The sequence below is a fragment of the Sceloporus occidentalis genome, unplaced genomic scaffold (genome assembly GCF_023333645.1).
Source record: "Sceloporus occidentalis isolate IW3139 unplaced genomic scaffold, rSceOcc1.0.p SCAF_4, whole genome shotgun sequence".
Lineage (NCBI taxonomy): Eukaryota > Metazoa > Chordata > Lepidosauria > Squamata > Phrynosomatidae > Sceloporus > Sceloporus occidentalis.
In genome coordinates, this window is record NW_028316984.1 from 159,233,617 (window position 1) to 159,245,524 (window position 11,908).

An 11,908-nucleotide genomic window follows, 5' to 3' on the forward strand; every position below is an offset into this window, starting at 1 on the left:
CTGAAATACAGCACTCATGTTCAATTTCTTCAGTAACAACACCATGCTGTGCTAGTCTACTCAGAATTAATTCTCACTGAATTAAAAGGTGATTGCTGTGTGCCTTCAAGTCATTTTTGACTTCTAGCAACCTTAAGGACAACCTATAATGGGGTTTTCTTGGCAAGATTTGCTCAGAGGGGGTTTCCCATTGCCTTCCTCTGAGGCTGAGAGCATGTGACTTGCCCAAGGTCACCCAGTGGGTTTCATGGCTGAGTTGGCACAGTTGTAGTCCAACACTCAAAGGAGCTTACTTCCAGCTAAGTGTGTAAAGTACTGAAACCTAAATCCATGAATACTTCTTGCTCATTAAGGAGCTGAAAGTGTCTTCAGGAGACAAGTTGCTTTGTGGACAAGTTGTCCCTCTCTTTAAAAAATCAAACAAGGGAAGTACTCTAGGTGACCTTGGAGACAAACTCTCAGCCTCAGAGGATGAAAATGACAAACCTCCTCTGAAGAAGTCCACATGCATCTGAGGAAGTAGACTTAGGTCAAGGAAAGCTCATGTGGCCAACTTCTTTCTTTCAGTGAGTCTCAAAGGTGCTACAAGATCTCACTACATCTGATTCTACAGACTAACATGGCTATATCTTTGAATTCCCCTCTGAACAAACATGCCAAGAAACCCCCATGATAAGTTTGCCTTAAGTTTGTCATAAGTAATAAGAAACCACTTGAAGGAACACAACAGCAAATATGAGCCATGGTTTAAGTGTTGGACTATGACCCTGGAAACCAGGATTTGAATCTCTGCTCTGCCATATAAGCCAACTGGGTGACCTTGGGTGAGTCACACACTCTCAGCCTCAGAGACTGGCCATGGCAAACCCCCTCTGAAGAAACTTGCCAAGAAAACTCCATGACAGGCTTGACTTAGGGTCCCCATAAGTCATAAATAAAGCACTCACCAACAACAAATTTGACAACCCAGCCTTTTAAAAAGAGCTGTGAAATAATAATAATAACAATGATAATAAATAGGCTGTAAATAAGTCCTTTGGCAGGCAGTGAAGATGCTATACAGTGATCCCAAAACTGTGCTCTTTAAGGGATTTTGGACTTCAGGTCCCAGAATCCCAGACTATTGGCCAACACAGCTGAGGCTTCTGGGAACTGAAGTCCAAAATCTCTTAAAGGATGTGCAAAAGTTTGGGACACTTGGTTAATGGAAAAACTTTCTGACACTTTCAGACTCTGTAATGGACAAGGAAACCATACACCTTTTTTGAAGCCTAGTCTATTCTCATTGACCACATTAACAACAACTGCCCTGACTGACATCAGGCCTCCTGCCCATCAGATGACCCTTTGGAAGGGCACTCTGACTGAATCTGAACCCACCAACCAGCAAAGCCTGAGTGATGATTTTACAATCTTGGTTACTGATGCTACCTCTGTACTCAGATTGTTATTCGGCACAGCTTTTCAATGACTCTCATATATATATATATATATATAATTTTATTCATTGTATTATATTATTTTATTTTATTATTATATATAAAATAATAATATATTACTATGTATTAATTGCCCCTCAACTGTCCATGCTTAGTTTATAATTAAAATGCATTTTTATTGTGGATGGGAACGTTTATGGGTTATGATGTTTTACTGCATTTTAGACGTTGTTTTATTACTGTTAGCCGCTTCGAACTGCTTGGAGAGGCAGGATATAAACTGTTGTTGTTGTTGTATTGTTTATATTGTTATAAAACAAATAAAATATTCAATTTAACAAGGTCCCACCACAAGTGAAAATAGGAGGAAACTGACTAGTAAAGTCCCCCCCCCCCCCGAAAAATACTGTCAATAAAAATCTGGCAGTGTGTGGCAAAAGGCTTAGTGATTGTTACAAACACAAAACAGGTGTGGGATTGAGAGAAAGAGGGAAGGGTTATTCAGCTGCCCCTATTGAGGGAAAGATGGAAAGGAGGGAGAGAAGGAGGGAGGGAGATTTCAAACCCAGCCATTTAGAAACAGGGAGGCAGTTTGATCCTTCCAGCTGCCAGGGAAGAAGGAAGAAACAATAGTGGGAGACGGTTAGCCATAACACACACACACACACACACACACACCATGCTTTCTCTCTCTCTCTCTAAAGAACCCCAGCCTTGCCTAGTAGTACTACATAATGAGGCGGCTGGCCGTTGGTTCTGTGGCGGTTTTTCCCGCCTTGAGTAGGTCAAAAGTGCGCGGGCAAAACACACACACACAAAACACACAACAACACAGTTAAGGCCTAGTCAAAGTTGCGCTAAGGAAACCCGAGGAGGAAGAGGAGGGCGGTAAGAGGAGCCAGGGTAAACTTTCCCTCACTCTTCAGCTGCATCCACACTGGAGAGATAACCCGGTTTGGTACCGCTTTAGCGTTGTCTGCCTCTCTGCTATGGAATTCTGGGAGTTGGAGTTTGTTGTGGGGCCCGAGGCCCCACAACAAACTCCAACTCCCAGAATTCCATAGCTGAGAGGCAAACAAAGCGTTAAAGCGGTGCTAAACCGGGTTATCTCCCCAGTGTGGATGCAGCCTTAAAAGCCCCCTCCCTCCCTCTCTCTCTCTCTCTCCATGTACTTCCTGAGCCGTGCTGACAATGGAGGGTGCACTTACTCGTAGTCCCTGAAGACCTCGTTGGTGACCCTGCAGAGGAAGACGTGCTCCTGGGGCCGGAGGTCCTTGGGGGGCTTCTCCCTGACGAAGGGCTTGCGGTGTAGCAGCGGCATCGCCCGCCCTCCGGGGCCTCAGTCCGGATCCAGGGCAAAGGCAGAGGCAGGGAGACGAACGAGCCACGAATCAAGGCAGGAGCAGGGGAGCTGGAGTTGAGAGAGACCCGCGTCTGGAGGGCTGCTTGCGTCTGTTGGAAAGAGAAAGGTGCCCTTCGTCTTCCTCCTCCTCCTCCTCCTCCTCCGCCTTCTGCCTGCCTCACAATGGGGCCATGACGCCGAAGGAGAGCTCTCCTCCTCCCTCCCTCCCTCCTCCTCCCTCTGCTCACAACGTGCTCCACACAGTCCTGGGGTTTCCCTACTTCCTCCTCTGTCTCCAAGGCCAAAGCCAACCCTATCCCCAATTCCCCACCAGCCCTGGAGGTCAAGCCTTCCTCTGACCTGGAAGGAAGGAGCCACACTCCGAAAAGGCTAACAAGCCGGGAGGGAGGCTCCTCTTATCCCCTCTCCCTCCTGGTCCTGGGAAAGGAAGGACCCTCCTCCTCCTCGGTGTCTTAATGAGGGATCCCCCCCAGCTGCAACGCCATGCCCTTCTTTTTTTGGCCTCTCCTGTCAGGAGGAGGAGGAGGAGGAGGAGAAGCCTGGCAGGGAAGCGTCTTCCAGGGCGGCCTCTCCTTTTACACTTGCCCCGGCTGAGTGTCTGCGGAGAGGGAGCCTTGTAGGCCCTCCGCTGAGAGCCACTGCGAGGGAGGAAGGGCTCAAAGACACTGCCATGGTAGTCTATGGGTCTGTGGAGCAGCGGTGGCCCTTTAGGAAGAGACCTTGGACTCCATCTCCCAGAAGCCTCAGCCATGTCGGCCAGTACTCTGGGATTCTGGGAGCTGGAGTCCAAAAGGCCTGAAAGGGCACACTTTGAGGCCCAGTCTGTAGAGGGACCTTGTGGCCCCTTCGAGAGTCAATGGAGGGAGGGAGGGAGGGAGAAAGGCGGCAGCGTGGGCTTTCCAAGGCTTGGGTCTACTCCCTCAGATGCTGCTGGCCCAGAGCTACAAGGGAACCCTGGGATTTGTAGTTTGTTGTGGCGCCAGAGCTCTCTCTCTCTCTCTGACGGAGGAGGCTAAACGTCTCACAAAACTCCAGTTCCCAGGATCCGCCAGCGCTGAGCCCGGCAGTTACAGCGGCCTCAGGCAGCCCGGCTCCCTCCTCTCTCTCTCTCTCAGGGGCTCCGCTCTGGGGCCGCAACAAACTACATTTCCCAGAATTCCATCGCATGGAGCCCTGGCGGTTCAAAGCGGGGTCAAACCGGATTATTTCGCCCGTGCCAGAAAGAGTGAGCCCCTCCGTCCTACCTGGTCTGGAAGGCGGCTCTTCTTCCCCCCGTCGCCTGGATGAAGGAGCCTCTCCTCTTCTTCACTCCCTCTTTCCCCTCCTCCTCCTTTCCCTTGACACTCTCCTTCTCCTCTTCCTTCCTCTTTACTCCTTCTCTTTCTTTCCCTTCACTCCTCCTTCTCCTCCCTCTTGACCCTTTTTTCTTCTTCTCCTTCTTTCCCCTTGACTCTTTCTTCTCCCTCTTCTTCTTTCACCCTTTCTTCTCCTCCTTCCCCCTTGACCCTTCCCCTTCTTCCCCTTGACCCTTTGTCCTCCTCTTCCTCCCTCCCTTCCTTCCTTCCTCGGAGCTCTTGGGAAGTTTTTTGATCTCCTCTTCTTCTTCTTCTTCCTCGGGCTCTGAATGAGGAAGAGCTGCTGGGAGGAGCCTTCCCCTTCTTCCCCCTTCAAACAGCTTTATTGGCCCTCCGCCTTTCCTCCTTGTGACACACTCCACAAACACACAGGAAGAGAGAGAGAGAGAGAGAGATACATTATTAATTAATGCTCAGCCTCCATTTTTGAGTCAGGAGCCGGGGTCTTTCTTGCAGGCCTTGTGGCCCTCCAGCCTGGGACCCCAGGGAAACCCTCTCTTGGCTCCCTTGGAAAACAGACTCATGAAATAATAATAATACATGATGATAATAAAACTGGGATGCTAAGAGGCAGAGATGTGATGGTGTGTTCTTCTATGGCATTCAAAGAAGAAATAAAAGTTTCCATGCAGGATGCCTCCATGGCCTCAGGTCATTAGAAGCAGTGGAGGAAGGAAAAGGGCAGAACTGGCGGGACACAAAAACATACATATTTTATTATATGTGTGTGTGTGTGTTTAATCTTGATAATCCAAAAAGGATGAGGCTTTGTACAAAATCATGCAAGATCAATCCCATGTGTAGATTTTATTCTGTGGCAGGGCTATATCACTTTGTCTAGATCATATGGGGCTTTTAAAAATATCCATGTAGGCTCAGTCCCATGTACAATGCTATAACACTTGATCTAGCTTTTAAAAAAACATTCATGGAGGCCCAACCCCATGTGTAGGTTTTATTCTGTGGCAGTGTCATATCACTTTTATTTCTTTTGAACAGAGTCATGGAGGCTCAGTCCCATGTACAGATTTTTTATTCTGTGTTACATGACTTTACCTAAATCATATAGGGCTTTTTAAACAATTCATGCAGGCTGAATCCCATGTACAGATATTATTCTGTGGCAGCGTTATTTAATTTTTTCTAGAATAGATCATGAACACATATTTTTTTCATTCTCCCCTTCCATAGTTCATATGCCCTCTCTCAAGTCATGCCTATAAAAGTCAAGGTTACTTTAACAACCCATAACACATAGTTTTTGTGAAATGAAAGTTAAAATAGGAAGCAATAGTAGGTATTATTTTATGAAAAAGGGTGTGTACCCTTAAACTAAACTGCTGTTTATGTAAACCAAGACTGAGCTGCCTCTTCCAAGGGGAATTTGCTCACTAGCCCTCATGTAAACAATAGCCACCTTTAAAACAGCAAGGAATATATACATATTTTCACACAACACTGTCCTCTCTGTAGGAAATGTTTTATTTGTACATAGAATCTTAATGAAAAACAAAAAAGTCACACAGTCTTAACAAATACTATTCTGGTACTTAGCTGTTTTTACTGATGAGAATTCAACCTATATTATATATTTAAAACCATGCTAGCTGCTATCCTATACACAGTCTCTGTTACATAAGTCTCAGTGACTTCACTGAGACTTACTTTTGAATCAGGCTGATTGTACTTGGGCCGTATAAATTAGGGGAGTTAATTTTGCTTCAATCTATTCTGTTTTCTAAATTACAGGTTTCAGAAGAAAACAACGTTTCTTTACTATCTTCTTCAAAGAGTATATATGCACAATTAATCTCAAAGGAGCCTCCATTTTCAACTGCAAGTCATCGCTGCAATATTGCTGCTTGGGTCAGTTGCAAAATTTCTACTTGTTCTGTTTCCATCTCTTTTAATATCAAAGTATTTTCAGTCTCTGCCCTCAAGAAAATTTAGGTGTGTCTTTGGGTACCTTCTACAATGAAATTTTAGGCAAGCTTAGCCTAATGGGAGGGTGATGTAGTGGTTTGAGCATTGCACTAGGACCTTGGAGACTAGGTTCAAATCCCCACTCAGACACATTCTCTTAGGCTCAAAGCAATGCAAATGCAAACTCCCAGGTTTGCCTTAGGGTCTACTTGAAGGCACACAGCAACAACAATCACTGTCATTGTTTTAGCCATTTGGTCTCACTATTCAAAGGACATAGACCTATCCACTTTTTGTTTTGTTTTGAACAGAAAAAAATCAGGCCAAATAATGGTAAAATGAATGCAAGATCCATTCTGGGTGGATGTGGCCCTGTTTACTAAGACCACTACTTTGTGTGTTTGACCAAATGGATTCAGGGCACTGAAAGCTTATATTACAACATATTTATATTTTTCTAGATATATACATACATATATGTGTACATACACATATGTCTTTCTAGATTTATAGATAGATAGGGAAAACAAATGGTTGTTTTAGCTGCAGCAGGGAAAACAAATGGTTGTTTTAGCTGCAGCAGACTAACACGCTTTTACATATTAAACATTACACTTGCAGAGTTCAAATGAAGTATTACTGTTTCTGCAAACTGGCATAGAAATTTACTAACTTTAAAAATTGGGTGTAAGTAACTATTTAATTATACTAAATAACTTTCCCCAATTACAAGTATAACTACATTAAGTTACAATTATAACTTAATTGATAACTACACTTTTGTTGCAGTATAAATGCAGCATTTTAGTTGTTGTTGACTGCCCTCAAGTAAGCCTCAGTTCATGGCATCGAATGAGCAGAACAAAAAAATTGGAAGCACACATTCACAGTAGAAGAATAAAAGGAGACGAAGTCCCATGTGCTATGTGACAGTCCAAAAACGTTTATTTCTTTAAAAGACCAATGAGTTCCAGCCTTATCACCATTAGGCTTCTTTCTTATACTCAGAAGGTCCACCATGATTGAAAGTGCAGACTGCAACTCTAGACATTTCTGATAACAGCCCCTGGAGAAAGCCAATTGATGATAAAGCCAAAACACTTTGCGCTTTTTAAGAAATAAAAGTTTTGGGGCCATCTGATAGCATATGGGACTTTGATCCTGTGAATTAGACGTTTCCAAGATCTTCTATCACTGTGCTTGGGTCCTGCAGGTTTAGAATTGTGACCTCTCTGACTAACTATCTGACATGTGGTCTTCATCTTTCTCTCTTTCCTCTGCCTTCCACTTTTCCCAGCATCATTGTCTTTTCTAATGAGTCAAGCCTTCTCATTATGTGGCCAGGATTCTTTAGGCTGGAACCATGGCAGCAAAAGTGGTGTCAAACTGCATTATTTCTACAGTGTAAATGCACTCTAAATTTACCTTGGAGAAGAGGTGACATGATACCCTTTTAAATACGGTATCTGAAGGAATATCATGCAGAAGATGGAAACTTGTTTTAGATTGCTCCACAAGCTAGAACGAGAACCAGTGGATTCAATTTACAAGAAAATAAATTCTACCTAAACATTAGGCAGAACTTATTTATTGTATCAACTGTTCAACTGTGGAATAGACAGCCTCGCAGGGTGATAGTCTCCCCTTCTTTGGAGGTCTTGAAATAGCAGTTTGATGACCATCTTTTAAGAGTGCTTTAGTGGTGTATGACAGGGGGTTGGACTTGGCTCAAGCAGCCCTCCCAACTCTAATATTCTAAACCATTATTTCTTGAATGACAACTAAATTGCCCAGCTACTACAGACATCCACCAAACAGATGTTATGCCCAACATACTGTAGGGCAAAATGTCCCAGAAACAATAAACTAGATGTATCTGTATGGGAGGGCCCCCAAACAATGCTAAAGCATCACATGGGGATGCCAGAATTCCTCCACCTCCACGCCCTGTTGCCTGCTATGGAGAGATAAAATTTTAGGAAATAAAGTTAGTTCCTAATCTACTAGTAGATATTTCTTATTTTGACAGTGTTCTGAGCTATTTATTTATATCCCACCTTTTCCCCATCCCAGGGACTCAAGGTGGCTTACAAAAATTAAAAAAGCTGAAGCAGAAATATACATCATATAAAAGTTACAATATAATTAATCTACCAGTAGAATTACAATAAATTAAAAGCACCCCCATTAGAATGGTACATTTTAATTAAATGCATACTAGTGTGCTTTATCCATTAGCATTTGTATGGTTTACACCATTAAAACCCACAAGTGGCAGAACAATCCAATCCAATGAGCCATCATCAGAAATCATAGCCCAATTTAAAAAAAAATGCAGTGCTAACCACAACCATTAATTCCAATGCACACCATTAATTTAGTTGCTTGCAAAAACCTTAAATACAATAAAGTTTTGTCCTGTGGTAGAGTGTCTTTAGATAGGTGGCCAAGTGGATTTCTTTTGAAATGGTGTAACTACCATTCTAGTGAGCAGTAGTCCTCAGTGGAACCAATAAAGATTCCCCAATGAAAAAATCATGGTGTGGCCCCATTCCAAATTCACAGAGAAATGCCTTGGGGTATGTATAGCTGTTTACAGTCTATTAACAGATGTGGGTCACAGTGGAAATTCCATTGGTAGAAAGACCATTGCTTAAGACAATGAGCTTCACTGTGGCCAAACAGAATGGAAAACACAGAGCCACTTTGGGATTAAGGTTTCAAAGGGCCACATTCTCATATGATTTAAAAGATATGGAAGCTGCTTCCTCACGTCCTGACACTATTGCACTAATTTCTCTTATTCTGGGAGCATAAATATAGGGTCAGTGTTTCCCATCAGATCATCTTACAGTTTGTTTTGGCAGCATCAGTGATTTAAACAGTTGATCTGAAATTAGCAGATTCTATCATTTCAAGACCACATAACTGAGACAATCTCTCTTGTTGTGTACCAAGCCAATTAAGAAACAAAATAAAATACCTAAACCAGTTGTTCTAACCTTGGTCCCCAAATGCTGATAGACTGCAACATCCAGAATCCCCAGTCACCATAATCAGTAGTCAAGGGTCCCGAGAGCTATAAATCTAACAGTATGTGGAGAGCCAAGGTTGAAAACTGCTGTTTAGTCTGATATTTTCCAAATGTTAAAGGAATATTATTTATTTATTATTCATTCATTCGTCATCCCACCTTTTTCCAAGCATGGGACTCACTGTCTGAGGGTTCCCTGAACATGTGGCATATGACAGCTACACAATGCCAGATAATTCTGAAACATTTTTAAATACAGTACTAGGCTTTGCTGGCTGGAGAACTCGGGAAGTTGTTTTAATCAAACAAACGAACAGTAAGATGTTCAAGCTCTGCATTCTAGAGTGCACATTCAAATCATGTGGGGTTCTACTCACACCTATTTTGTTCCATGAACACTCAACAAATATACACACCAACACTTCCAGTACATAACAGAAATCAACAGTAGTGAGAAAATATATTTTTCTTTTCCCATGTCTTGTACGATTGATCTTCTAGTTGAGGAACTGTGTAGCTTCCCATAGAACGCAGTGTTCCCCAGATTACAGTTTGAAACCCACTGCCTTGGAACAGGAGAAGGCATTTATTAGTCTTAGAGAATCTATTTTGCATGTTACCAAAACCTCAAGATGCACAAACTGGGGTCAATTTAGGGTTGCCATAAGTCTGGACCTCCAAATTGGGACAAATGTAGGACACAATTTTCAAATGTAGGGCACATTTTTTTAAAATGGGGGACACACGGAAAAAATTGACGGTTTTAAAAAAATGTTAATATAAATACATGTTTCTTAGGCATGATCAAAATGGAGGACATTTGGGCATTATTCCTAGACAGATGACAGAAATGTACTTTCCCTTTCTGGCCTCCCCCCATTCCAAACAGCACATTTGGCCATTGAACATGGCTTTACTTAACATGGCAATCTCTTGCATATTTCAGAGGCTTATTCCATAACCAAACTCTTTGGGTTTCACACTGAATATGTCAAGGTGATTTAACAAGAAGTGGGTTTGCCCTCGGATTCAACTGTACTTCTCAGAAGTGTGTACTTGGTCAAGGGACTTTGGTTTTTCTTCACTGCGCATGAGTTTGTAAAAATCAGAGCAACTTACATTGGTCATGCCTCAGAAGCTGGCTCATTTCATCATCATCACTATTCTCTTCCTCCTCCTCCTCCTCTTCCTCCTTGTCCTTCCTCCCTCCTTCCTTCCTCCCCGTTCCTCCTTCCTTCCTCCCTCTTTCCTTCCTCCCTTCCTTCTTCCCTCCTTCCTCCCTTCCCTCCTTCCTCCTTCTTTCCTCCTTCCTCCCTTCCTCCCCTTTCCTCCTTCCTCCTGCTTTCCTCCCTCCCTCTTTCCTCCCCTTTCCTCCTTCCTCCCTCCTCCTCCTCCCTTCCTTCTTCCCTCCTTCCTCCCTTCCTCCTTCCTTCCTCCCTCCTCCTCCTCCCTTCCTTCTTCCCTCCTTCCTTCTTCCCTCCTCCTCCTCCCTCCCTCCCTTCCTTCCTCCCTCCTTCCTTTGCCTCCCAGCCCAGGCAAAAGCGGAGGAGGAGGTGGGTGGCTGCCTTGGCGCGCTCCCCCCCCACCCGCGCGCCAAGGCAGGCAGGCAGGCAGCCACCCACCTCCGCCTCGGCCTCCTCCTCTGCCTCCGCCTCCCGGGCCCAAGGAAGTGCCCAGCGTGGAGGCGCGCCAGGCTGAGGTGGTGGTGGGTGGCTGCCTGCCAGTGCCTGCTGCCCTGGTGTGCGCGTGCGCACAGGGAGTACCAAGCCAGGCAGGCACCTCTGCCTCCTCCTCCGCTTGGCGCAGCCTGCAACGGAGGAGGAGGTGCGCCTCCTGCGCCACCCTCCCCCGCCTCCCCCCGCACACTGCCTCCTCCTGCGCTTCCTCCACATGGCCGCACGGCCTGGAACGGAGGAGGAGGCGGAGGTGGGTGGCGCAGCCATGCGGGGAGGCAGGGGAAGGTGGGTTGGCGCGCGCGGGCCCCAAACCGGGGGCTGGGGGCCAAACCGGACCGCGACCGGGAGGGGGCCCTCAAAAGCGGGTTTGTCACGGGGGCCGCCAGGTTATGGCATCCCTAGGTCAGTTACAAAATACATATCTGTTGTATGCCTTCAAGTCATTTCCAATATATGGCAACCCTATCACAGGTTTTCCTGGCAAAATTTGTTCAGAGGTGGCTTGCCATTGCCTTCCCCTGAGGCTGAGAGCATGCGACTTACCCAAGATCACCCAGGGGTTTCCATGGCCAAGCAGGAATCAAATTGGAGTCATACTCCAATGCTCAAACCACTATGCCACACTGAAAAATACATATACTTAAGCATTAAAGAACACTGTGTTTCTGAACAGCTTATTGAGTGCACGGATTTATTCTGTGCCCCAGAACTGAGCTGAGACTGCTGTCTTTTACACAAAAATTGATTCCATGGTTTCTTACTTTCAGCCCAGTACCTTTTTTGCTTCAGCTTTCCCTCCCAAAAGAGAACAGTTTGCTCTCATGCATCAGCAGAAATCTTGGCAAGAAATCCAGGTTGCAAATCAAGACTGATAATGAGTTAGTCAGGAATCACCTGGTTAACATAAATGAGTTCATCTGCATGGGCAGATGAACGGCATCCCAGAATATTGAAGGAATTTGCTGACATACTTGCCAAACTACTTGCCATCATTTTTAGAACTCTTAGAGAACAGGCGAGGTGACAGAGGACTGAAAATGAGCACACCTTGTCTCTCTCTTTAAAAAAAAAAAGCAAAAAAGATGATCCAGGAAACCACAGGCTAGTCAGCCTGACCC

General features: G+C 44.9%; 1 protein-coding gene across 3 annotated transcripts in view; it reads right to left on the bottom strand.

The window, feature by feature from the left end:
• Positions 1 to 4,539, bottom strand: part of BAZ1A (bromodomain adjacent to zinc finger domain 1A) — a 64,153-nt gene extending 59,614 nt beyond the window's left edge. For 2 of the 3 annotated variants that reach the window (XM_089522100.1, XM_089522101.1), the window contains exons 1-2: positions 4,047 to 4,539; positions 2,648 to 2,891 (exon numbers count right to left, since the gene is read on the bottom strand). In XM_089522100.1, coding sequence (XP_089378226.1) covers positions 2,648 to 2,760 — 113 coding nt within the window. In that variant the 5' untranslated portion in view covers positions 2,761 to 2,891; positions 4,047 to 4,539. The remainder of the gene's footprint in view (positions 1 to 2,647; positions 2,892 to 4,046) is intronic. The other variant, XM_089522099.1, reaches the window with a different exon arrangement.
• Between the last annotated feature and the right edge of the window lie 7,369 nt (positions 4,540 to 11,908).